At 46.0% G+C, this 27,595-nt stretch overlaps 2 protein-coding genes across 2 annotated transcripts in view; one reads left to right on the top strand and one right to left on the bottom strand.

The window, feature by feature from the left end:
* The window catches only part of hdx (highly divergent homeobox), a 350,307-nt gene that overhangs the window by 83,795 nt on the left and 238,917 nt on the right, over positions 1-27,595 (top strand). The gene's annotated exons all lie outside the window — the stretch shown is intronic.
* The window catches only part of dock2 (dedicator of cytokinesis 2), a 33,727-nt gene continuing 29,568 nt past the window's right edge, over positions 23,437-27,595 (bottom strand). Inside the window, exons 15-26 of the mRNA XM_062476918.1 lie at positions 27,030-27,171; positions 26,752-26,833; positions 26,456-26,540; positions 26,154-26,240; positions 25,889-26,065; positions 25,495-25,578; positions 25,252-25,389; positions 25,031-25,155; positions 24,566-24,758; positions 24,229-24,334; positions 23,995-24,146; positions 23,437-23,896 (exon numbers count right to left, since the gene is read on the bottom strand). Coding sequence (XP_062332902.1) covers positions 23,834-23,896; positions 23,995-24,146; positions 24,229-24,334; positions 24,566-24,758; positions 25,031-25,155; positions 25,252-25,389; positions 25,495-25,578; positions 25,889-26,065; positions 26,154-26,240; positions 26,456-26,540; positions 26,752-26,833; positions 27,030-27,171 — 1,434 coding nt within the window. The 3' untranslated portion in view covers positions 23,437-23,833. The remainder of the gene's footprint in view (positions 23,897-23,994; positions 24,147-24,228; positions 24,335-24,565; positions 24,759-25,030; positions 25,156-25,251; positions 25,390-25,494; positions 25,579-25,888; positions 26,066-26,153; positions 26,241-26,455; positions 26,541-26,751; positions 26,834-27,029; positions 27,172-27,595) is intronic.

Raw genomic sequence — 27,595 nt, 5'->3', positions numbered from 1 at the left:
ATCGAATGTAGATCGCGTCAGATTCATTTCATCCAGTAGTCGGTAGGATCTCAACAAATAAGTTTAACGCGCGATCTCTGACCTCTGCATGCACCGAAAAAGTCTGCTTGACTCAGCACGAGGTCTTGCCTTTTTCAAGGCCGCCAGCCAATAACCTAATAATAATCTCTCTGGTACCAATCAACCCCTCTCTATGAACTCAAGGACAAAGATGGATGGGCTGATACAAATATATTCTTCGGCTTTAACCCGCACGAGACACAATCCTCCCTCTTCCTAGAGCAGGACTCTACATCTTATTACGTGTTCTGGGTCTCTTGTGCGTCGGAGCTGTTAGCGTTAGCCTAACCTGCTGTACAGACTTGCATTGAAGCGAGACTATTTTAGGTCTACGCATTCTTTTCAAGCCTTTCTTCAGACTAAACAGGATGGCATACAGCTAATAAAATATTTAAAAATCAACAAAACCGACCAAGGCCTATATGACTAAGCTACATATTGGACAGATGCATTGACCTTAACTGTAGGCTACGCAAAGTAATTAAACAGGTCCGGGTCACTGACACCAGGTTAATAACTAGCCAAGAAAGCCTAACTCAGATTTCTACGATGTTGGAGGATAAGATTCCGTCACCACCGTTGCCCATGAGCCTACTTGTTGAGATGGGAAAGACAACACGCTAATGTGGAAACCAAATGTGCAGAACACAACTGTTTGTGCTATCCAACACCTTCAATCCAAGGTTCTCTCTATGGAAATGTTCTGACTGAATGTCCATAGCATATTCAGACTGTACGCTATCCTTCTAGAAAGTTAAGGAGCGTTAAAGGCTGGACTCACGGTGGTGGCTGGTTCTCGCAGCTCTGCTGTGGTTCTAGGAGACGATCCGTGCAGTGGTTCCCGTGATCCGCACTGTCCTGTCCACAAGCAAGTCGCTGTCCGCGGTGCTGAAAAGTGCCCGTGCCCTGCAATACGGCGTCTCCTCTGTTTTGCTTGGTAAAGGGAGCATCTTTGAGCCAGTCTACAGCGGCCAGACGGGCGTTTTGTCGCTGGCGGAAAAGGGAGCCAGTGTCCGTGAGGCGCTGGCTGAACTTTGGTGGGGTAAAGCGCGGGGAGTCTCCGGATTTGCAGCGTTCTGGAGATGCGCGGATGCAGACTGGTGAAGCCGGGGCAGGATCCCGAAGCTCCGGGGCAGTAGAGGAGAGGTCCGGGGGCAGTGGAGACAGGGCAGCTCCTGGGGGAGAGGGCTGGAGAGGTGAGGGGGGAGAGTCGGTGAGCTGCGCCAGCTCGGCGCTGTCGCTATCCTCTCCTTCGTCAGACATCGGGGATCCTGAGAAACATCGTAAAAGTTTTTCTTTATTTAGGTGGTTAGCACAATTATTTTAAACCTACTTATTGAAGTAAAGTTTCTTATTCTTTCAAGAGCTTCAGTTGACCGCTGCTCACTCACACTGATGCGCACATTAATTAATGGGCACGCACACTTCAGTGTGCGCACGCAACATTGAGCTGTCCGTGCTCCTTATATGACGAATGAAGCCCTTACACACGTTGAGTCATGTTTTATAAAACCAACCAACACATTTAAACTAACTGTGAATTAAAGTATACACTCCAGATTCTGTAGAATGGTCCCTAAAAGCAGGACCCTAAATGACCCGTGGAGTGTAGCTACTGTCTTGTTTTCACCTAAGGTTTCTGGGAGTCAGTTGGCTGAGCGGTGAGGGAGTCGGGCTAGTAATCCGAAGGTTGCCAGTTTGATTCCCGGTCATGCCACTGACGTTGTGTCCTTGGGCAAGGCACTTCACCCTACTTGCCTCGGGGAATGTCCCTGTACTTACTGTAAGTCGCTCTGGATAAGAGCGTCTGCTAAATGTAAATGTAAATGTTGTGTAAGCTACTTAAGAGTTCACCATGCGTGTATCTAATGAGACACAACAATTTTTTTTATTATTATTTGTAAAGAGATCACGTGTAAGTGGGTTTAAAACTTCAATGGGGAAAACAAATGCAAACGGAAGCCTTGCCTTTCATCACTAAATAGAGTGTATTACTGGTGGAAACATCCCCTCAGACTTTCAATTTGAAAGGACTGGATCTAGACGTCCTCTCTTTTTGATGTCATAGGCCATTTAAAATGTGGAAAGGAAGTTAAAAGGTTCAACGTAAAAGCAATTTTCTGGAGTCTGTTTTTTGTCCACTTGGTTATTTGTTAAGCTTGGATACAAATGCAATATCAATATTCCCTGACGTATTCTCCCTGTGGCAAAAACTAAATACATTTAGCCATGCCCTGAATTAGGTTCTGCACATTTGTTATTGCTTATGTCTCCATCTCTTTCTGTGAGTTTACATGGATGTTTGTGTATGTTCATAGATCTGTCTACACTACTATATGTCTGGTTGCATGCATAGTATGTGTGTGTTGTATCAACATATAGGCATGTGTGAACTGTACATCTAGTGTGCTCATGTATCTGTGGTTTCTTATATTTTGTGTGTTTGTGTGTCTCCATGCATCTATGAGGGTTTTTGTACATCAGTGTGTGTGTGTGTGTGTGTGTGGGTGGACGAGGGGACGGGGGGGGGGGGGTGGATGCCAGGGACAGGGTATTTGACATGGCTGCTAGGTTCTGGGAAGAGCTGCAGAAACAGTCCTGTCCTTAATTAGACACTTGAAACAATTAGGTGCAGTGCTTCCTGACCCCCCGCAGATACACATCAGCTAGACCCCTCCTCCCCCTCCTCCCCCCTCCTCCCCCTCCTCCCCTCCCTCCTCCCCCTCCTCCCCCTCCCTACACACCCCAGCTCCTCCGCACCTGCCTCATGGATCTCCAAGACGATCACAAGACAAGCGATGGAGCAGACACAGAATGGTCTGCCATGTAGACTCTTTGTACAGGTGCCATTCTGGACCGACTGGGGTACCCGTGCTGTCACACATGTTCTGGCTGCCGTAGAACACACAGATACCTGCACACACGTGTAAGTGCACACATGTTCACAAACACACATGTTTACATGCAAAACTTGTTCACATACAAACACACAGTTCAAGCAAGAGCAAGAGTGAGAAATCTCAACGAGAGAGAGTGTGTGATATGTGTGTGCGTGCGTGTAAGAAGGAGTGAAAGTGAGAAAGAAAGAGAGAGAGAGAGAGAGAGAGAGAGAGAGAGAGAGAGAGAGAGAGAGAGAGAAAAGAATGTTAGCCATCAAACCTATATTGACAGATCATCCATACACAGAAACATACAAATCTATTGTCAAGCTTGCAGCCCCCATGGCAAGCAAACTTACAAACCATTACCAATGAAAAATTTAAAATCAAACGCCGCTAATCTACTTCTAATCCTTACACTATTTCACTACAACAAGCTCCAGGGAGAGTCGAAGGAGAGGTTGAGATCATTTGCTCTGCCCATTTCTCTCTCTCTTTTTTTCTTTGCTGCTTTGTCTCTCTGTTTTTTTTGGGGGGATACATTTGATCGACCTTCTAAATGTAGAGCCAAGATATCCTAGCAATGGGGTCCGGGGGAGGGAAGGTGAGGCCTAGGTAGAAGGTTATTTGTATGTGCAGTGGAGAGAGGGCAGGTGGAGAGAGAGAGAGAGAGAGAGAGAGAGAGAGAGAGAGAGAGAGAGAGAGAGAGAGAGAGAGAGAGAGAGAGAGAGAGAGAGAGAGAGAGAGAGAGAGAGAGAGAGAGAGAGAGAGAAGAGAGAGAGAGAGAGAGAGATGAGAGAAGAGAGAGAGAGAGAGAGAGAGAAGAGGAGACGAAATTAGTTAGAAACAGCAACAGAGACAGAAAAAGTAAATAAGAGAGAGAGAGAGGGGAGGAGAAGGAGGAGAGGGTGGGCTGGTCTTTGGATCGTCATGGGTGAAAAGACATTGGCATCAACACACATTCTATACTGTGTAGGTCCACTCAGGAGCTTTGAAGAGTCACTATCTGAGGACGGTGGGGGGTGGCGGGGAAGGGGGGGAGGGGATCGGTGGGTGTGTAGGGGTGAGGGAATGGTCAGCACAGTCATGCATAAGGAGAAGCGTACCCCCCCCTCACTCAGAGTTAAGTGTCTTTAGTGAGAAACTAAGTCAGAATACTCTTCATGGATTTTCCATGGTTTGTATGTGTGTGTGTGTGTCAAAGTTCTAAGGGTGGGTCAGTGTCAAATAAGTTTGAATATACACACACCCTTTTATGTATCTGACAACACATTTTCCACATATCTTACAGAATTCTTGACTAACACATACAACACACTTCACCTTTCTACCAGGGCAAAGTTCCTGCTCTTTTCGCTCTTTTTCAACTCCTCCTTTTATCCTTTTGCTTCATTCATACATTCATTCATCTCACCACTTCAAAGTCCCTAACACACTCTGTATTCCACACACAAACGCTCACACAGAAGAGCAGAGGGGCTTATAGCAAGCTAGGCTTATTTCCAAGGAAAGACCCTGAGGGACACTGAGTGCGAGTGTGCAATGTGTGTGTGTGTGTGTGTGTGTGTACGTACAGTGTGTTTGCATGCTTATGTGAGTGTGTGGCCATGTGTGCATGTTTGTCTGTTGGCAATTGGCAAAGCCAACTCATGTAGTTCAGCTCTGGTGTGTGTATATGTCTTGTGTGTTATGTGTGTGTATTCTGTGTGTGTTCATTTGTTTACATGTGTAAGTGCAGGACTGAAATATTTATAATGTAGCTGTACTGTCATCTGCCTAAAATATAGAGCCAAGAACACACAACCACACACCTTAGAGTCTGCTTCAGGTATTTAGAAAGATCCCAGAGGGTCTAGTCAATGGGATGAACTGTCCAGCCTTCTCTTCTAATGTAAACAGCCCAGCCTAGCCCAGCCATGGTGTGTTTTGTAATTAGTCTGACACCTTCAGTTTCACCAACGCTCAAATCCGGACCAAACAGTTTAATTTAATTAAAACATTTTTGAAGAAAGGGTTTTAGTCTACCTCTTCACTAACGGAAAGACTAAGTTTAATTATAAATAAAGTAAAGTAAGCAAACAGCGCTTGATCGGCCATGACTGACCTCAATGCAGCAAACCACGAGAAGCTGGAATGTCCGACTTTACAGAGCCGTTTTCAACTCCTCCCCGACTGCAAGCGGCTACTCTCGCAGGTCGTTTCATGCAGCCGCAGTACATGTCGAACGCACCAATATGTGTTCATGACCAGACTACCATGTCACATGACTGACATCATGTTAACAGTGTCACTGTCCAATCAACTATAAGCTGCGTCCGGCGAGAAAGGACAATCACTCCTAACTCTATTGACTGATGCTAATTCCACTAGCCAGATGATTAATGACTAACAGCTTGATGGTCCAATCAATATAATTACTCCTCCGACCAGGGGACAACGTATTGGATGATAATTCCTTGACTCATGAACTTCCTGATCATCTCTCTCTGATTCTGGAACTGTGATCGGCTATAATATAAGACCATTGACTGAAAATAATTCTCATACATCGGAGTCAATGAATATTTTATCTTTTCATTACTGCCTGGACGAGGAAGTGGGTTAGGAGTGTTTAAAACCTTTATTACCTCTCTACCATGTGTGGTTTGATAAATGGCTTGTGACAGAGCACTTATTGGGCAATCTATGCAAACGTAACTCTCTCAGCTCCGTGAAGGAAATACTGTAAAAGGATGATCACTCTCTCTGTCCTATATCTCTCTTTCTCCTTTAAAGACACACACACACACACACACACACACACACACACACACACACACACACACACACACACACACACACACACACACACACACACACACACACACACACACACACACACACACACCTACACACAGACACAGATTGCTCCATAAACATGGTGTTACTGAATGGCACAGATCGCTCTCAATCAGTGGGGCTTGTGAGAAATCACGCCCCTCTAACTCCATTTGACGGATAGAGATTTGTATAAACACAGTCTCTTTCTCCTCGCCACACGTTAATAATCTACATCACTCCCTCTTTTTCTCTCTGTCTCTCTGTCTCTGTGTCTCTGTGTCTCTCTGTCTCTCTGTCTCTCTGTCTCTCTGTCTCTCTGTCTCTCTGTTTCTCTGTCTCTCTCTCGTCAAAGACACACAGTACAATTCTTGCATGCGTTGAAAAACGCAACAAACGCAATCTTTTAAATTGGATTTGAAATAATAAATAGTGCCTATCATAAGCCACAGGGCATATATTACATAACCATCTGGTTATTGAAGCCAGCAGCCAATCTCACTAAGAGCTGGAGGCCCAATGCTCCTCCCTGCAGTACTGGTACATCTTGATGCAGTCTCACTTGACACCTCCACACCATCACTGGTGACAAGGTAAGGAGCCCTTACACTCAAACGAAAATGAGTTCACCTTCGCCTGCGTAAAGATATCTGAATTATCATGGGAGGGCAAAAGTGTGAATGTGTTTGAGTGTGTGTCTGTGTGCACTCATTCACCACACACACTATCTCAGAAGCCATGCCACTCAAGCAGACAGTCCCAATGTGCAAAGTCCCAAATTTCCCCTGCCCCCCCCCCACACACACACACACCCATATACCACCCTCCAGTTCAAGCCCAAATGGCTTCAGTAATGACATTCAAATCCCACAAGGATGCACGTGCACACATGCAAATCCCCGCCTATCCTTCTCATCGCTGTCACATTTTCTGTAGGGGTGGCCTCTGTTCAAGTGGATGTGTAGAGGAAGCTGCTCCACTGCCGATATAGTAGACAGTCTTAACGAGGACACTGAAAGATGAAGTTCAGACTATCAAAGCTCAGCCTTTCAGTCCAGCTCAGCACCTCAACACCTCCCAACACCCAACACCTCACACTCCAATGAAAGGTACCTTTTACAGTCCTTTAGGCAAACTAAATCAGCTGTGACGCCTTCATCAAAGCTCTATTCATCAAGTCTCCTTATTTACATAAAGTTGACTTTCAGCTCTGCCTGGGGAATGCATTAATTGAGGTGTGCTCATATCTGACACAGGCCACAGGTTTCTGAAAATACTCCTGCTATGGCACGTGACATTCTGGAAGCCTCCGGTCTCACACCAGGCCATAGCAGCTCATGTTTACCCTGGCTCCAGTTAGCATTAGCCCTTTTGGAACAATGTTAGTTCTTCAATATTTTTGCACTACATTGTTTATGGAATTTTAATGACATAGCCCTAAACCATGAATTGACAACATCTTTGGATACAGCATGAGCAATTATGGTTTACGAAATAAGATGACAGCAAATTCGCTCAAGGTCAACAAAGGCTCTGAATATTAAAACCTCTAAACTTTGTATTAAGTGAGGAGCTCAGAGATTGGAATAGTTCTCAAATAACCACCACAACCTTTTCTCTACCAATGCACAGGTGCATGGTGTTGAAGAACAGTGGACCAACATTGCTACTAGCAAAAGTGCTGTAACAAGCATAATAAGTATGAGCATGCTGACCCTAACCCTAATCATGCCACAATCTCACCCAACCAGCTTCCCAACCCCCACATGGTGAGCTGGGACAGTGACTGCTCCATCCCCTTCCCCCTCCTCTCGCTCACAACTTCTAAGATGCGTGTTTATCTTGTTTACTGTGGCGTGCCCCCCCGGCGCCGCTCATTTCAATTTAAAGCCGTTCTAACGATTGCCCTCATTAGCATATAAAGGGCTGCGGTGGCTGAATCAAGGGACACACTTAAACACGCGTGTGATCACGTCATGTGTGACATACGGTCCAGTCTGTGGTGGGAGCAACGTCACAGGTATGCATACACACATTATTACATGTGCACATGGACATACATACAAACCTACACACAAATGTACATGGCACATGGACACATGCAGCGCAGACACACACACACACACACACACACAGCCTACTACACGATGTAAGTTCATACAGTATGTCCAAGAAAGCAGGCGCACCCATTTGTTTCCAGCAACCCCTTGGGATCAACCTTCCAGCCTTTTCTGCTGTGGCCTGATAATGCTAGTACGCTGCCTCACACACTTTTCCGTGACAAAATAGCATTGCACAATAACCCTTACATGTAAGTTGTTTCAAGGTATATTTTAAGTAAATACTGGGTGAATATTTATAATATTACAAAATGCGTAGTTTTTTAGCTTGTTTGTTTTGACTCTGTTTTAGTTAAAGGAGCTTCTTTATACCACCTGTTGACATGCCTGCTTATTATACAGGACCTTGTGTGTGTGTGTGTGTGTGTGTGTGTGTGTTTGTGTATTCTGACCCTGACATGGTAAGTAAATGGACAATTCAAATCCTTAATGAAGCGTGGGTAATTTCTCAAAGGTAAAAAAACATGGATACTTTTTTTAACAAGGTACAGAAAAAATGTCTGCATGTTAATTAAATTGACAGAAATGTGCAAATGTATCTTTCAAAATAATTGCAAACATTTGCTTACCTGTGCGTGTGTATGTGTGTCTGTGGACTCTTCAGCTTTCAGACAGAAGATGGTTGCTTGTGCCATTAATTGGGCTTAGCTGCTCATCTATTGATGAGAGAACAGTCAAGATCCCCCCTCTCTCTCTCTCTCTCCCTCTCTCTCTATCTGCATTCATTTCTCCTCCATCTTTCCCTCATTCTCTTCCTCGACCACTTCTGTTATACAATGATCTAAACCACTCTGTCTGACTGTCACAAACTATTGACCTCTCAATCATTTCTTTCAACCCTGCTTTCTTTTATCTGCCCCAGCTCCATCCACCTTTCTTCCTTGGACTGAAATGACAATGACTGCCAAAGATGTGAGAAAACTAGGCTAGACTCAACAGTGAGATATGTATTAAATCAGACCAGACAAGATCGGAGAGCGAAAAAAGTTAACAAAAAAGAAAAAGAATGGAAACGAATGAAAAGAAACATAGGAACACGGAACCACAGGGGAAAACTACAGGAATGGAACCCAGACAAAGGAATTGTCTGAATTGTACTTTATGCGTTTGATCATACAAGCGTTCCTGTTGAGCAACATCTTAATCTAACATTTCAATCTGGGTTAAGGGAGGCAGAGAGACGCAAATGGAATGACATGCCTTTCACCTTTCTGTTTCCATCTGGTCTCTCTCCCCATCTATTTCATTTGGATGAGATGGCAAGGGAGAAAAAGTTCAGCAGAGAAACTGATGAAGATGACTCTGCATCAAATTAAATACACTCTTTCCCTCTCTCTCCCCTTTTCTCTCTCTCTCCAATCACACTAGACAGCAGTCAGATCAAACTCCAAAAAAGGTAAATATCATTAAAGATTTACCTCATCTTGGTCAAAACACAAAACTATAGGAAAAAAAGCTAAACATGCTGAAGGACTGAGTTTCTAAACTCAAAGAAAAGAAGAAAGAAAATCTCTTATTACCCGGTTTGAATGCATTAACTTTCAAAGTAACACTGGCGTGTGAACTGAAGAGACTGAGAAGAGTTAAACACAGTTCGGAAGGTTCTGGAACCAACTGATTTAGCATGATGTGGGTGTGTGAAGTGGTGCCAGTGATTCCTCTGGTAAGCATGGCCTTATCTGGCTCTGTCCAGCATGGTGCTGCCTGGTCTGACTGGGTTTAACGCACCCACACACACACATACTCATTCACACAATCACACTATGGACATACCTCTCTGTGATATCTTTCAAGATGATGGAGGGAACGGCGATAAAGGAAAGAGGGGAAAGATGGTGAGCCAATAGAGCAGTGTGGAGGAATGAATAGACCTTGAGGAAAGTAGGTTTAGAGGTGTAGAGTAGGAGAGGGAGGGAGTGCGGGATAGTGAGAGGGAACATGGAGCAGGGAGAAGCTTCATGTAGAAACCATCCACAAATGCTGCCTGAACAGGTCACACTGTGTTCCAATAATTCACTCACACCAGCATGAAGGGAAATACACCTTTTGCCAGACCATTCAGTGATCTGTCTGCTAATGGAGGATTAGATGAATGAACGAATTATGGATGTATGAATAGATGGATGGATTGCCCAACAGACATAAACAACCAGACACATACCATTTGAATGAGACAGAGAGAAATGAAGAAAGAGAGTCGGAAAAGAGAGAGAAAGAAAAACAGAAAGAAAAACTTTTTGTCCAAAGGTTGTTGGGACAGACACAAACATGTGCACACACATACACCCCTACACACATACATGTGCACACACACAAACCCCACCCACCCACACACATAGTGCAGGGGTTAAATTGATCTGTGCAGGCTGGTACCAGGGGATAATAGTTTTGAAGGTCGTCCCTACAGGAGGGCTACGCATTGACATTTTCTGCAGACTACAGGCCTCTGCCTCAGATATGCAAACAGTTTGACCACACACTGGTGTGTCTGGGTACTGCTCTGAGGAGTAGCTTCAACTAGCTACAGCCTTCGAAGGATGTTAGGAACAGATCATCAAACATTTGGAACAAATGTATATTGGTAGTTCGCCCACATTTCTCTCATAATAAATTCAATAACCTATTTTTTTTATTGCTTTTCTCTCTCATCAACTCACAAACACACACGTACATGAACAGACACACAGACTGTACAGTATTGAACCAGTGGAGTGAACTGTCCTTGTACCTGTGCCCCCTAGATGTCAATTTCAATACTACAAATCAAATGGATGTGAGTCTGTTCACACAGCTGTGAGAGCACACATCACACAAATACACACCACACACAGAAAAAATACAAAAGTAAATATGGAGCTAGGACTTGACACATACTAATGATTTCCCCAAGCCTTTGATGTTTAATACTCCTAAATCCATTTCTCTAGCAATTACACTAAAATGTGGGTGGCAAAGGGGATGTTTTCAATTAAACAGCTATGAATAATTGATTCAATTTGCATATTCAAATGTTGGATGTAGTAACAATGTCTCATCCAACAGATTTATGGACTAATTGTGAGATTGAATAACATGTTTTTCACTAATTAATGATAAGCCCGAGGATGAAATGAACATCTGGTTGTGTACCTTGGTCTTATCGCCAACGCTAATCCTTCTAATTTCACACAAGTCACGTTTGTGTACGAGTCAAGAGGAGATCTAACTCTTCCTCAGTGTTCATTTCTGAGTTTAATAAATGTGATTTCACTTTCCTTTTTTAAAGTCCTCAGTCCAGCGCCATCAATTCCTTCTCTCTGAAATTGAATTATTAATATTTAATCTGTGTTAAACAAGATCTAAAGTGTAATTTATCTGGCACTGTCTTCGAGAAAACAAGAAATTAAACTTTTCTTGAACTAGATTTTCTTCTTCTTTCCTTTCAGCTTTGTGGCTAATGTTCAATTTTTCTCATGGAGAACAGCTCTCCACAGGCTAAGCATAAAAACAGCCCCAGACATCTTTCATCTAATCCTCTACACACAAAACTCATTTGCCCAGGGTTCACAGCACCACAAGGAGCCTGAAGATGTCTACAGAGCAAAAATGACCAAAATCCATTATGGTTTAGACTTAACGTTTACACTAAAAAGCCATATAGCTAAATAGATAAATTGTAAAATGTTATAATTCTCTCTGGCAGCCATGTTGCAGAAGGGTCAATGTTCAATTAAAACATAAATTCTAAGGCAAGGCAAGGCACTTTACTTATACAGCAAATGTCATACTCAAGCCAGACTAAATGTGCTTCACATAAAAACATGTCATACAATAAACAAGATTAGAATTTTTTTTTAAATAGGATTTAAAAAATACCTTTAAATGAGGAGGGTTCTCTACAAAACAAGATGAGATTAATTATGTGTCCCATGATAGGACGTGGGATGAAGTGTTTGGAAGCCTTCATCTGAACAGATGGGCAGGTGAAAGGCTTGAGGGAACAGGTTGAGGGAAGCCACTCAAATCCAGATGATCCAAACCAGCCAATCATCCTTTTTTCTGGATCTTCCACAGGCTGGAACACTGGAGGCCACCACCATTGATCTTCTGCGTCTTCTGCTAATTCACTTCCTTGTAATGTACTCAGCTCTCCCGGAAGGAGAATGTGATAACAACCTTAAAGCTAATTTGCAATCATTATCCAGAGAACCTATCTGAAGCAATCATGAACAAACTCTTAATATCAAACTATAATAAAAGTGTATTGGATTTCCATCTTGAACAGTACAATGTATGAAACAAACTCAATCCAGGACGTCAAAAAAATAGTTTGGAGAAACCTCACAAACTCCAGTTCTAAACAAAGACAATCTCATTGGCCTCAAGGTAATCTAAACAAGAGTACTCTGAAGCCAATGAGATTCAGGGCTCAGGTCTTGCTAGACTACAAGTCAATTAATATTGTGACAGGTGAAGAGGTTGGAGTGGGGATAAGCATGATCAACATGATGATCACAAAATAAATATGCATATATATACTGTATATATACCCATAAGGATTAACCTTGTCAGCAATGTTCTGCAAGGTCAGCTTAACCTCATTAAGTACTGGTGTGGCTTTAAGGAACATTATTATTCAGCTGCTCTCTCCTCACGGGTCTGTGGCCATGAGGATGCAGGGAGCGAAACTGATCATTAGACAAAACGGGGAAACGGGGAGGAGGGTGGCTGGGCTCGTGGGGGGGTGAGAGGATAAGAGGCAGTGCTGACAATGAAATGTCAGCACCCCCCCTCCACCCCCTCTTTTACGGCGATGACAATTTTGTGTTACTATGCAGCACAACTCCAGCGTTGCCCCACCCCCCCTTCTATCTGGAATACATTTCATGAATAAACTTTATTTTAGCAAGTCTCAGAAAGAAGCATGAGAGTGAGCCAGACACACCATGTGTTGCATGCAAATACTGTACATCTGTGTGTGTGTGTGTGTGTGTACCCCTTGAGTCAAACCTAAACTAAGCAGCCTCATAATAAAATACCCCAATTATAACACCAAACAAATAAAGTAAAGTACATACAAAGTAGCCCAGAACCACTGTCACACCCTCAAACACTATGAACATGTATCATAACAATTCTAAATCCAGTCTAATGCTCAACCAACCCCTGTTACACATACAAATGTTACTTTGAATAGAGTCTAACGGGGCATTATCCTATCAGATCCACCGGCATATCAATAGAAAGCGGGACATGAGCTTCAGTTTCCAATTGGACGGTCCACATCCAAGCACCTACAGAGGGGTAATTAGGTAGGTGCTTACATGCCTGGAGCGACAACAGCCAGCGTGTCAGTGTGAAGTCTAGTTGGAGCGTTGGCTAAATGATCTGGATCATTAAAGCATGAAGAATCATCAAATATGAATAGCTTATCGAGCAGGCTTGTGTAAACACTAGGAGCCAGCCATAACTCATATTAAAAGCTGAATATAGACCTGCTCATAAATAAACCAACACATGGGCGGAGGAGGAAGGAGCGAGAGGGAAGGAGAAAGGAAAGAGAGAAAGAGTGAGTGAGTGAGAAAGTGAGTGAGAGGGAAATAAAATGGGGGAAAGAGAGAGAGACAGAGAGACAGAGAGAGAGAGAGAGAGAGAGAGAGAGAGAGAGAGAGATAGAGATAGATAGAGAGACAGAGAGAGAGAGAGAGAGAGAGAGAGAGAGAGAGAGAGAGAGAGACAGAATGGGAAAGAGAAAAAAAGACTGGGGAAGAAGGCAGGTAAATAGACAGAGGGAGGGAGAAAGAGGGTGAGAGACAGATGGAAAATGAGAGTGAGGTTATCATGTTGAATCTAAGATCTACTTCAGCCACTGACAGCCTATTAAATGTCTGCTTTCAGTTGCATCCCTGTGGACACCACTGAAAACTGCTTCAGCTCAATGCCATCACCTTAACCATAACAGACTTTACCTTTTACACTATCTGAATGAATCTTTAATTACTTTATCATTGAAATAACCATATACAACAAGTGCATGTGGTCTTATTCCTACATTTGCATATATATAGAAGTGTAAGAGATTTGATCTGAGTGAGATAAGTGTTTGTGCTAATTGTGAAGTGTTACCAAGGGGAGTCCCCCAGGACCTTACGCTGGTTGGAATTGGAAAGAGATATGTTTTCATGAGCTGGGAGATGAGAGAGAGGATACAGTGTCTACTGATGACAGGGAGATGGAGAGAGAAAGAGGGATCTGAGAGTAGCTGGAAGCTAATTCCAATTAGACCCTGAGGCTTCATTTCCTAATCAGACTGCTAATGAAGACTAATGCAAAGCCGGTGCATGTGTGTGTGTACATGTCCATGCGTGTGTGTGTGTGTGTTTGCGTACATGTGCATCTTTGTGTGTGTGTGCCCGTGCCCACCTGGCTGCTTTGTGTTACTGCGCATGTGACTGTATTGCTTTCACTCACGTGTTGAATATCTGAACAAAATTCCACTTGAAATATAATGAGTTCAAATATAAGAAGGGAGTTAATAATAAAAAAGTACACAAATAAACAACAAACAAATGTTTGTTTACAAATGTACGTACACAAGCTCACACACACACATGAATGTGCGTAAATGTGCATGCATAGACCTACACACGTTGACACACACAAATACATGTAGAGGGAACGCACTTCAGACACATACTGAAAACTGGTTTGAACCAATTATGCACACAGACACAAATGACATTACAGTAATGCCAAATCACCTGGCAACACACACATACAGCACACATTACCTATTGCACTGCACGCATGCGCACACACACACACGCAGACTTTCATAATCATCTTAGTGCAGGTCCCTATAAAGCTGGCGGGGGTAATAAAGAAACTGATTTAATCTGCTATTAAAGCACTATAAAGTCACAGGCTTAAATTTCCAACTACTGTTATCACAGAGAGAGAGACAGAAAGATAGAGCAAAACACAGAGAGAAATAGGGAGAGAGAGAGATAGAGGGGGGGGAGATAGAGAGATAGACGGAGAGGGAGAGAGAGAGAGAGAGAGAGAGAGAGAGAGAGAGAGAGAGAGAGAGAGAGAGAGAGAGAGAGAGAGAGAGAGAGAGGAATGGATGAAAGATGATGCCAAGCTAAAAGAGCTTTGAGCCGAGTAGAGTGGAGCTGTGACAAAGTGTCCCTAATAGAAAGAGCAGTTTTGTGGTGTTAACATAAAGGATGGCATACCACCGTTCATAGAAAGGTGTAGAAAGGATAGGTGAAAGCATATGGGGTTGATGGAGCTGATGGTGGGTGGTGATGGAGCTGATGGTGGGTGGTGATGGAGCTGATGGTGGGTGGTGATTGAGCTGATGGTGGGTGGTGATGGAGCTGATGGTGGGTGGTGATGGAGCTGATGGTGGGTGGTGATTGAGCTGATGGTGGGTGATGGAGCTGATGGTGGGTGGTGATTGAGCTGATGGTGGGTGATGGAGCTGATGGTGGGTGGTGATTGAGCTGATGGTGGGTGGTGATTGAGCTGATGGTGGGTGGTAATTGAGCTGATGGTGGGTGGTGATGGAACTGATGATGGGAGGTGATAGTGGTGATGGAGGTCAGGAGCTAATTCACGAGTTCAGTGATCACACCATAGATTGAATAGATAGCTTTTATTGAAGCAGAGCTGGTAGCAGAGCCAAGCCCGATGGTGGAGGAGGCTGGTAGCAGAGCCACGCCTGGAGCGGTTGGGGGGGCCGGTAGCAGAGCCGGGCCTGGTGTCCAGGCATGGACTCGGGGTGTGGCGGAGAGTCCTAATGGGTCACGGCCGAGCAGCAGCTCAAGCAGATCCCCTGGGAAGCCTGGATAGATGACAGGGAGAAGCCGAGAAGAAAGGGAAGGGTGGGAGGGTGACAACAACATGCTAGCACAGGGACCAGAGGAATGGAAGATACTTTATACAGAACTCTTACATAATTGACCAAGGGAAGTTTGGTCGCATTCTTCCGTGCTTTACTGGGCTGATGCGTATTAGTTTGATTGGAGGAGTCTTGGTGTGCCACCTTCCTCCCGAACTTTAGTCAACCCTTTCAGGCCTAACTCCATTAGTGGATGATGATCATGTTGATAGTGGTGACAGAGCTGATGGTGGGAGGTCATGGAGCTGATGGTGGGATGTCATGGAGCTGATGGTGGGAGGTCATGGAGCTGATGGAGGGAGGTCATGGAGCTGATGGAGGGAGGTCATGGAGCTGATGGTGGGAGGTCATGGAGCTGATGGTGGGAGGTCATGGAGCTGATGGAGGGAGGTCATGGAGCTGATGGTGGGAGGTCATGGAGCTGATGGAGGGAGGTCATGGAGCTGATGGAGGGAGGTCATGGAGCTGATGGTGGGAGGTCATGGAGCTGATGGAGGGAGGTCATGGAGCTGATGGTGGGAGGTCATGGAGCTGATGGAGGGAGGTCATGGAGCTGATGGTGGGAGGTCATGGAGCTGATGGAGGGAGGTCATGGAGCTGATGGTGGGAGGTCATGGAGCTGATGGTGGGAGGTCATGGAGCTGATGGTGGGTGATTTTGTCAATGTTTGCTCAATATAGGTGCATGTGGGGAGTGACATTTACTTGTGTCACATGTGAAGAATGTGCACAGACATACTACACACAGGCACACACACACGTGCAGGCACAGACACACTCCCCTCTGGGCATGTGCCAGCCAGGGGGTATTTGTTGTGAGTGGTCGTCTGGAGGGATAAATGAGGTACTGTGTTGTGCAGCGTTTGCTGGAAGGTCTAGATGAGATATGTCCTCCTCCATTGTGGCCCTTTTCCCCTGCTGCTGACAACCTCATAACCAAGCTGACAGCCAGACAAATGGACACTGCCACCATGCTGCACTGGCACAACACTGAGTGGCAGGCACACACACCCAAACACACACGCACATACACTCACACAACACTAATCTTTACCGTTTTCTTGACAATAACAGAATTTCCATTTCAATTTAATTTCAGCAGACAATACCATTCACTCTACAGAGTGAATAGTGAGTCCAAACACAGCACAGTGTGTGCGTGTGTGTGTCTGTGCATGTGTGTGTCCGTGCATGTGTGTGTCCGTGCATGTGTGTGTCTGTGCATGTGTGTGTCCGTGCATGTGTGTGTCCGTGCATGTGTGTGGTACTGACCTCTGGTACTGACTGTCCGAGCGGTGAACGGGACTGCACCCGACTACATCAAGTCTCTCCGCCAGCCTTACACCCCCCCCCCCCGCCACCTATGGCCTTCTTCTGACATCCGTCTGGTGGTCCCACCGCTCAAGAGCGCCCGGTCGCAACACAAGCTCTTCTCCTGTCTGGCTCGCAGTGTTCTCGTTGTTATGATCAGTGACCTATGCTCTTTTGTAAAGCTCTCTCTTGGAAGTCGCTTTGGATAAAAGCGTCTGCTAAATGCATTAATGTAATTGTGTGCATGATCTTGTAGTCTTGTTTGAGTGTCACATGTGTGCTTGTGTGTGCCTGCGCACATGTGTGAGTAATAAGCAGGAAGACAACAATATGGATGCCCCTGCATTGATCTCACTGTGTCATTACATTGCAAGACAACCAGGGTCCTCCGGCTTCACCGCTCCTCAAAGAGGATGGCTCAGGTGCTGCTTACTCTGGGATGTGATCCAATTGGATGTGTGTGTGTGGATTTATTTGTGTGTGTGTGGGGGGGGGGGGGGTATGTTTGTGTTGATGTGCGTTGATCTCAAGTAGGGAGGTCTTGTAGTTCCCTCTGTGATGTTTCCATGTATTGGGAGTCAAATCACCCACACTCTAACATACACAGTCAGGTTACCTCAAGCTACCTCAAATATGCAACCTTCCCCCCAAAGACAGATGCACACCCCATTCAATCAGTGTCCTCCGTTTAATGGAGCATTGAGCGTTCAAGTGTAGCCATGTTGCAAATAATCATAGAATCATCAAACATCAAATCATGAGGCAGATCAACTGAGCCTCTCAAATTGACATTCCCAACCTGACCGAGGGAGACACAACACATTCTCACTGATGACACTTCATGTGAAGATTGCACAAGTCTGCATGTGTGTGTTCATATGCACATTCATGCGTCTTCCAGTGCCTCTCTGTTTGCACTGAAGCGTCTGTGTGTTGGTGAGTGTATATGTGTGTGTGTGTCTGCGTGCATGTGTGTGTATATGTGTGTGTTGGTATGCGTGTCAGACCGCCTGCGGTGGTGTGTGTATAGCCCCGGGCAGGGCTTTCACATGTCTTCCCGACAGAGAGAGAGGGGGGTCTAGGAGCTCACCACAGGGGTCCTGGCCGCATGGCAGGACCAGGGAGGTGAAGATCAAGCCACATACACAGGCTCCTCGTGAGAGGCACACTGTCTTAATGTTCAAGAGACTGCAGCTCACAGTGGAAGGATGTCTGAGATGATGATGTGGTCCCTGTGGGACTATTCTCTTCTCTATGGGATGTCACTAAGCAACCGGGTTCTGAGGGCTGGGAGAAGGGGTGAGGGATTGAGGAGGGTTTCTGTACGTCATTCATTTTGAGCAGAGATTGAGATATTTGAGTTTTTTGCCTTTTTTTGTTTTAGTTTGATAATTCTCTCTTTCTCTTGCTAGACCCTATCTCTCTCTCTCTCTCTCTCTCTCTCTCTCTCTCTCTCTCTCTCTCTCACATTCTCTCTCTCTAACTTACATAAAACACCAGATCAGGCCATCATCGGCCCACACAGATAAGAGGTTCTTGAAGATAAGAGGCTCCTAGCCCTTCTCATCTGGAAGATCCAGATACCATCTGTGTGACGGGCACTCCATCATCCCGTTCCTACGAAAGACCCAGGGCACTTTAGTCTCAGAGAATATCATCACAAATGATGTGTTATCTTCATTGGCTGATTATATATTGACAGGATGTCCTTCACAACAAGAACAGTACATGTTTGGGCGATGCAGAGAAAAAAATAAGAATTGTAAAGGGTGTTGCTGTGCTGTGATGCAGTTAGGGGTGTTGCTGTGCTGTGATGCAGTTAGGGGTGTTGCTGTGCTGTGATGCAGTTAGGGGTATTGCTGTGCTGTGATGCAGTTAGGGGTGTTGCTGTGCTGTGATGCAGTTAGGGGTGTCGCAATATTTTTGAAACCTCTCAAGCTTGACATATTTTGACTTTTTATGGAAACAATTAAATGAGGTCTTGTTGTGTTGTGGCACCATGTGGTGTGTTACTAGGCATTTCTACAACTCTCAAGCCCTGCTTTTAGTTAAGTCTTGAGTTACACAATAACTCACATTGCAGAACTTTTTTGCTCTCTCATTAGCTATTCTAGGCAGACAGTACATGGTCCAGTTGTCTTGTGACAGAGAGTCACCTGATTTCCGCTCTTTATGGACGAGCCAGAGGTCATCACACCATCTGTTCTTTGGTTCTCGTTGCCATATTGTTAATTTATTTCAAGGCTGTTTTTGGTTCCTCTGTCAGGATATTAAAGTGCACAGCCAAGCTAAATTTTGATCTTCTGCATCTGGCTAACTTTGATTCAGAGGAAGGTCATGGTACCTTGTCATGGATTCGAGGGCACCTGTCGTGTGGATAATTGGTTTTGAAGACAACGTTTTGCTGTACTTTTCCTCACCGTCTCAAAACAGCCCGTTTCTCTTGTTCAGAGCCAATCCTTCTCTGAACCTCCAGTCTTTGTCTACCCGCCCCTCTTTCCTTCCTTCCTCTCCTCTCACTCCCCACTCTCTCTCTTCCCTCTCTCAGCTTTTTGCTCTTTGCTCTGTACCCACCCATCTCTCTTGTTCTATGATTGTTCTATCCAACAATCAAATTCCAGCTTGTCCGGCCCGCAGTCCTGGCACCAAGACCACAGAGGACCCTACTGTTAATCATCACAGTACACAGTTCTGGGGATGGGCTTTTAATGTTACACTGGGGAGCCGACTGAAACAAAGGCTCCAGATGGGTCATATTTCTAGGTAAAACGAACCTTTTCAATGCCAAAACCGACACTATGTGGACTGAATTCATTTTAAAACTGTAAAAGATTCTAATGGATTTAATGGGGTACTTCGGGAACTGTTTTGGGCTCTTCCAAAATCCTCCTATCCCTCGGATCTCACTCTCTGATCCCCCTTCCATATCTGATTCATCAGATATCTGGATTCTTTGATGATCTCTTTACAGGCCATACATCGGATTATAATGGCCTGTTCTCGCTCCTGACTGAGCTCTCTCTTTATCTCTTTTGTCTTGTCTTTTGTCTCCTTGCTCTGGGATTGACATCTCTTCATCTCACTGATCTGAGGTTTTGAGAGAGCTATCAGAAAGTTCCCAGGTGGTGTTCAGTCCACATCAACGTCTTTACTCTGACACACACATGCAGCTACACTGACAGACATGCACACATAGACACAGAGACTCTGACACACACACACACACATACACACACACACACACACACACACACACTGTGATTACTGTCAGCCTACTGTCAGCTACAAGAGGCAGAACTTCTGATATTGAGATGGTGTGAGTGCTTGCCAATGAGCATGTTTAGGTGTGCATAGTCTTTGTACAGTACAATGTGTGTGTTTCATAGTCTTTGTACAGTACAATGTGTGTGTTTCATAGTATTTGTACAGTACAATGTGTGTGTTGTGTTTATGCATTGCAATAGATGGCATTGAAACAGAACATGCTGATAGGTAATCTCAGAGCAATTAAGAAGCCCACTGTGCATTACAAGGTGTGAGAGGGAGGAGAGCGAAAAGACAGGGAAGCAGGATAATAGAAAACAATAAGAGATCTGTGTTTAATTAGACACATACAGAGTACTGGCTCTATCCCTTGGGTTCAGTGCAGCCCTCCTGAATGACGGGTGGTGTATGTAACACACATCTGGCGCTCAAGGCCATACAGATGGAGAGGGCTGGAGGGGTGTTAGAATGTAGTACCACTGGGACAGACCTTTACCCCTGGCTGTTCTAAAGCTCCTCTCACACCAGCCCCTGCCAACAACGACTAAGGCAGGGGGTTGAGACAAGTGCCAGATGCTTTCTACCCCTCTACTCCCTTCATCCCTCAATCCTTTATCTCCATCAACCCTGTTCTGTCCTTCCCTCCACCTTTACACCTCCTCAGTCCATCACTTCCCTCCACCTTTACACCTCCTCAGTCCATCACTTCCCTCCACCTTTACACCTCCTCAGTCCATCACTTCCCTCCACCTTTACACCTCCTCAGTCCATCACTTCCCTCCCTTCTTTTCATCTTCCTCTCCACCCCCTCTACCCTCCCCTTCTTCTCACTTGCTTCCCTACACATCCCTTTCTCCCTACCTCCACCTCTCTCACTTCCTTCTTCCCTCCGTCTCTTCCTCCCTCTCGGTGTGTGCTTGTCTAAGCGAGCGGGCACGTCTCCCGACGACTAGAGAGCAATCCCAGGCTGACGCGACAGATTGGCATCATGTCCCTGCCGTCGGCTGGGGAAATGGTGGGTACAGGCCGTGACTGACAGCTAATCACACACACACGCAAGTTTTCAAGAACTCTTGCCCTCTGAATAGAACACAAAAAAGAGAAACCGCACACAAGGAGGAAGTGAAAGAGAGAAGAAAGTTAGGGGGACAGAAGGGGAGGGGGTTGGGGAGAGGGTGGGGTTACCTTGGAAACTAGGCTCCCTGATTGCAGCCACCCAATCAGCGGGCGGTGAAGGGTGATTCCTGAGAGAGGTAGGGAGATGCTGAGCCTGTGCAGGACCACATCATCCTCCTGCTGCAGCTCTTTCGTCACTGACCGACCACGGATCAGAGCAAATATCTGATTGGTCAAATCCAGCCAGTTGACCAGGTTTCCCAGGCATGAGGTGAAGCAACGGGTGAGCATACATGCATAGTTGAGGGCTGCGTATTTTCCACAGATCCAGAAAAACAAGATAATGACGAGACAAACAAAGCATTGGAAAACAAGAGAGCGACACTTAACATTCTGGTCAGACGTCTGGTCCTTGACCCTCTGAATCTTTGCCCTGGCATCCACAAGGCTCCAGTGGTTTCTTCTCTGGCCTCTGTTAGGCTATCAGAGCTGATGATGATTGGAACAGTTGGAGCTGAAGGACAGAACGGGCGTAGGCTCTGGTGGCCTGACCGTGGTGACAGGCATGTCAGGGTTGTGGTCCAGAGTGGCGTGCCCTTTGCCAAAGAAGAAACCCACGTCCTCTTTTAATGAGGTCACGGCTGACGAGGTCAGACGCAAGCCGTCAGCAGAGTTGTTGACAGTACGTGGCCAGTGTCGACATTGCGCCTCTGTGCGGCTGCTAGACAGTCTCTCTCTTCAACACCCATCAACACGTCCACCTCCCCCCGCTCTCCACATCCTCCTCCCTCCTCTCGATTTCCTGCCTCGGCTTCTGATATGGCTCGTCTCAGCACAGAACGTCCATCTCCCTCCTCCTCCTCCTCCTCCTCCTCCTCCTCCCGCCCGCCTTTGTGGCCGGGACACACAGCTGTCATTAGGCTGCCTGACACACACAGCCAGAGTCTGATTGCAAACCAAGTTAGTGCCCGACACACACTCAACACTGTCTAACAGTCTTTCACACGCACAGCCACACACAGAAACACGCTAACACATTGAATCACTCCCGAGTCCCCCTGCTAACACACACATAGAACGTACACTACCCATCGTACCCCCCAACCTCACACACACACACACACACACACACAGACAGACGCGTGCACACGCACACACACATTAGCTTGGCCAGGTGTGAGTGGTCCTCAGTGCAGAGGCTGGCTACAGTTAGTCCAGGGAGCTCCAGGGGCGCAGACCTGCCAGCTCCATCAGCGCCCCAGCAACAGAGCCTGCTGCTCTGCTGTTAGCCTTCACCAGGGGGATACACCCCGGCAAAAAGAGCCTTTTAAAACACGGACAACAACAATGTATATTGGTATTTGGTGAGAGTCAAATACCAATAAGGGCTTTCTCAAGCAGGAGTTGTGCAGACCATAAGAGGGACAGTGTTCCTTATTCCAAAGTTCAAAAATATGGGGTTCTGTTTTGGAATCCATGTTTGACGTCTCTCTAGCATTTATCTGTTCATAATGCTTCGCAACAAATAAGCTTCTCGCCTCTTCCTCCCCTTATCTCTCCCTCTCTTCTCCATTATCCAATCACACACTCCAACATTCAACGACGTCAGCCTGTCAAGAGTTTTCACACATGCACACACACCCTTGTGACTAGTCCCATGGGAGGGGAATGAGAGGAAGGATTTCTGGTTTGATGTGCTGTCAGATTAGGGATTACCCAACAGCCAATTAGAAGTCTCAGTATCAGCAGCTCTCTGGGTGCTTACCACCCCTGTTTCAGAGAGGAGGGGAGAAGAAAATAGGGGAAGAGGGAGGGGGTCAGGGGGCTCGGAGATGAGGCAGCATCAGAGGACCAGATGATATAACAAGGGAAGGAAAGGAAAAGAGAGAAGTAGGGAGAGCCAGAGAGATCCTGAAAGGTTCTGAAACACATTGAAAGTGTCAAAGTTGAAGGGAAAGAAATAAAAAGAAAACTCAATAGTGGATAACAATTGTCAGCTTTATTGTTGTGTTTGCTAAAGGGGTACTTTTGAGGGAAGTGCTGTTTACTGGACAGGAGACCACTATCTAACAGCACGATTCAATATTGCCACCGTGAGGCTTCAGAGGGAACTACAAGATATGATGGCACAGGTAAACAAAAATGTAACAGTAGCATGTTGTGTGCGTGTGTGTGTGTACATGCACGTGTGTACGTATGTGGAGGGGGAAAAGTGTGTGTATAAACTGAGTGTATTTGTGTGGCTGCATGTATCTAAGTTAATAAGCTCAGCTGATCAGCTGTATGGCTCATGATGAAGGCACTGCATCCCCTACAGTGTGGGGATCTGGGGATCGAGGAATGTTGTTATCTGGTGACTTGAACTCTGTTCTGTCCTGGTCATCAGAAATGAGTAGCTTTGTGTCCAGCTGGAGCTCCAGGTTTCCCATCATCTGGCTTGGAAGTCTGTCAGACAGACGTGAAAACACATACAGAAAAATGAAGTGTGTCTTTGTCTGAGTGTGTCCCTCTGCGGATGTGCTTGTGTGCATCTCCCACCATACCTTGGTCTTGAAGAAGAGATTGATGACCCCCTTGGAGCGCCTGTCTGGGGTGCGGTTGTCTCCGGGCACACAGACGGACATGCTCTTACTGTCCCTCTTGGAACGCGCTGACTCCGCCTCCTCAGTCCCACTGACCACTGAGAGAGAGAGGCCTGAGGAACAGGAAAACGTCAGAAAACAGGATATGCCGTGTGTGGGTGTGCGCGTGCGTGCGTGCGTAGGTGCGTGTGTTACCTGTTATAGCAGGCAGGGATCTGGAGTTGGCATTGGTCAGCATGACGTTTCCTTCGTTGGAGTCTGCTAGGTTGGTGTCACTGCGAAACTCTTGCTTCTTTGACAGCTAGAGGGAGACAGAGAGCACGGGCGCACACTGACATACTGTCTGGCTGTGGAGGCTGCTACTGAAGCAAATGATAACAACTTATTTTTACTAAGTATAACTCTATATATGTATATATATATATATATATATATATATCTTCTTTTTCTTCAGTCTACCGTCTCCCCTCCGTTTATCATTCATCTTCTGCTCTCTACTCTCTTCCTCTCCATCCATGTGTTCCTCTCTCACCCGCTTGCTGTCCAACGTGCTGGTTCTCTCTCTCTCCTCGGTGATGAAGATCATGCTGCTCCTCTTCCTCCCCCTCTTGGACTTCCTCAGCTTGACCCCGCCCTCTAACCCGCCCTCGTCCGCCGTGCTGACACTCCCGCTGGAGTGCTGCAGGACGGGGGTCCGGGGGGCGCCGTTGTCATTGAAGGGGCCACTTAAAGGCCAGAGGAGGGGAGAATAAAGGAGAGGGGAGGTAAGCAGAGAGAGGAGGAGAGGACCATCAAGGAGAGGAGGGGAGGAGACCAAAAGAGAGGAGAAAGGAGTAGAGGAGATGGGGAAGAGAAGAGAAAGAAAGAACAAGAGAGGAGAGAAGAGTAGAGATGTAATGCTTAAAATGTCATTCATGTAAACGTGTAAACATGTACCTCAAGTTCAAGAGGAACAAGCGTGCATGAATATGAGAGTGTGTGTGTGAGTGTGTGTTACCCGTCAGGGAAAGACTTGGTGGGGGTCCCACACTCAGACCCCTGCATGGAAGAGACAGAGATGATGGACTGGCGCATGCGAAGGACAGAATGTGGACGAGTGGATTTCCTGTCATCCATATCAGGCTAGGAGGGAGGGATGACAGAAGGTGTCAACAGTAAACATGCCACCCTTATCCCCCGTCTCTCTCTCTCCTGTCTTTCTCCTCTCTCTCCTCTTACCAGCTCTCTCACTCCATACTCCTTCTCCACCTTCTTTCTCAGCTGTTTGAAGCAGTCCTCCATGCGCTCGTGGAAGGGTCGCAGGTCGTCAGTCACCCTCTTCCCATGAAGGGAGATTCCTCCGCCCAGCAACGGAATCTAAGGGGAAGGCAGGGGATAGAAAATGTGCATGTGTATCTGTGTGCTTGTGTATGCTTGAATGGATGGCAGTGCGTGTGTGCTTATGTTTGGGCCCCTGAGTACCTGCCAGGCGATGAGGTCTTTGAGGCGGAGCAGCTTGTCTCTGTCCTCAGGGTGATGCTGGGTGTACTCCTCCGTGAAGAAAGCCTAGACACACACACACACAAGAAATGCTTTAAACTACACTCAAAAAACACCCATTTATGTTTACCAACGGCATGCTAGGAATGACAATGAGCTTACAACTTTAAGCTTAAGACATTGGAAAAACAGCATAGCACAAACCACGTCATCCACCTACAAGATATATATCCATCAATTCAAGGGTAAGATATAAGTCGGCAGGAAATAAAAAATATGTGTACAGTTTATCTGCTGGTAAGATTATGTATGGAGACTTTAATGTATGTGACGGTTGTAATTGGCTGGAGGAAATGAAGATAGTTTGATGTCCGACCTTCTCGTAATTGGCGAAGCCGCCCATGACGGCCGGGTCCACGATGCCATTGAGCAGCATGGAGAGGGGGTTGATGGGAAGGCTCCAGTCGGCCTGGTACTGGTTGATCAAGGTGAGGATCTTCTCATTGGTGGACTCCATGGTCTCTATGGCGTTCTCCAGAGGACTCAGGGTAGTCTGAGATAGACAGGTCAGTTAGACTGTTCTAGTAGCAAACAGGACAGGACACACACAGAAACATAAAGAAACACACAAACACACTCACATGTTTTGTGTCTGTGGCCTCAAACCCACGCAGGATCCCTGGGAGTTTGTACACAGTTGTGAAGGTGGTACGCTCAATCCACATAGACTAGGAGAGAAGGAGATAAAGACAGAGAGGGAGAGGAAAGATAAGAGAGAGAGAGAATAAGAGATAAGGAAATAAACAGAGAGAGGAAAAATGACAGAGAATCAGACAGAGATAGATGAAATAAACAGATATTAAATGGTAATGGATGGTCAATAACAATCTGTAATTCAGTCACTCAGCCAGCCAGTCAGTCAGCCAGCCTTCCAGGCACTTACAACAAACTCATTGCTGGGGTCAACAGAGCCCTTTCTAACTGGTCTGGAGTAGTGGAAACGCTGAACGTAGTTGGATTTGTAGAAGCTACAGAAACAGAAACATCATCACCTTCGTTTCAACGCCAACATTGACCATGTACCATACAACCAGAATAATACTGGTTCAGAATTCAAAAAGGGAGAAGAAAAAGAGAGAGAAAGGAAGGTGGGAGATAGAGAGAGAGAGAGGTTGAGGAGACAGGGAGAAGGAAGACAAAGAGAGAGTAGAAGGGAGGCAGAAAGAGAGTGAGGCTGACTTGATGATCTGGTCTGGAACAGGCTTGCTCTTCAGACGAGGTGGGATCTCCAGAACTGTCTGGACAGTGAAACACTGGATATCTGACATGGCCTGGTCAGGGACATAAACCTAGCATGCCAGCATGTGTGTGTGTCTGGACTGTGTGTTTGCATATGCATCTGTGTCGGTGTGTATGTGTGTGGAGCCATTTTTGGGTCTGTCTGGTGTGTTTGTGTGTTTATATCCATACATGTATGCGCCTGTGTGTGTGTGTGTGTGTGTGTGTTGAGAGGATACACTGCATGGGGGAGTTCTTGATGTCATCCTCAGGCATGGTGGTGATGTTGAGGCACACGGCACTGGGGAACTGACTCATCAACTCGTTCAGGAAGTCCTCCCTGCGCTCAAAGTCCTTCCCCCGGTGGATGAACACCTTGTTCTGCTCACACACATATACAAGCTCTGGATCAAATGTATCACATAGCAACACTAGTGGTACTTCATTGGCAGGTTAAGAAATATTTTGAACATTTCCCAAGCAAACTCACGGTATGCCATCACTAAATTCCATCTCTGCCCTCTCTATTTTTCTCTCTCTGTCTCTGTCTCTGTCTCTGTCTCTGTCTCTCTCTGTCTCTCTCTCTCTCTCTCTCTCTCTCTCTCTCTCTCTCTCTCTCTCTCTCTCTCTCTCTCTCTCTCTCTCTCTCCCTCTCCCTCTCCCTCTCCCTCTCCCTCTCCCTCTCCCTCTCCCTCTCCCTCTCCCTCTCCTTCTCTCTCCCTCTCCCTCTCCCTCTACCTCTCCCTCTCCCTCTCCCTCTCCCTCTCCCTCTCCCTCTCCCTCTCCTTCTCTCTCTCTCTCTCTC

This window comes from Osmerus eperlanus, chromosome 13 (assembly GCF_963692335.1).
Source record: "Osmerus eperlanus chromosome 13, fOsmEpe2.1, whole genome shotgun sequence".
Taxonomy (NCBI): domain Eukaryota; kingdom Metazoa; phylum Chordata; class Actinopteri; order Osmeriformes; family Osmeridae; genus Osmerus; species Osmerus eperlanus.
This window is presented reverse-complemented; position numbering and strand designations above follow the sequence as displayed.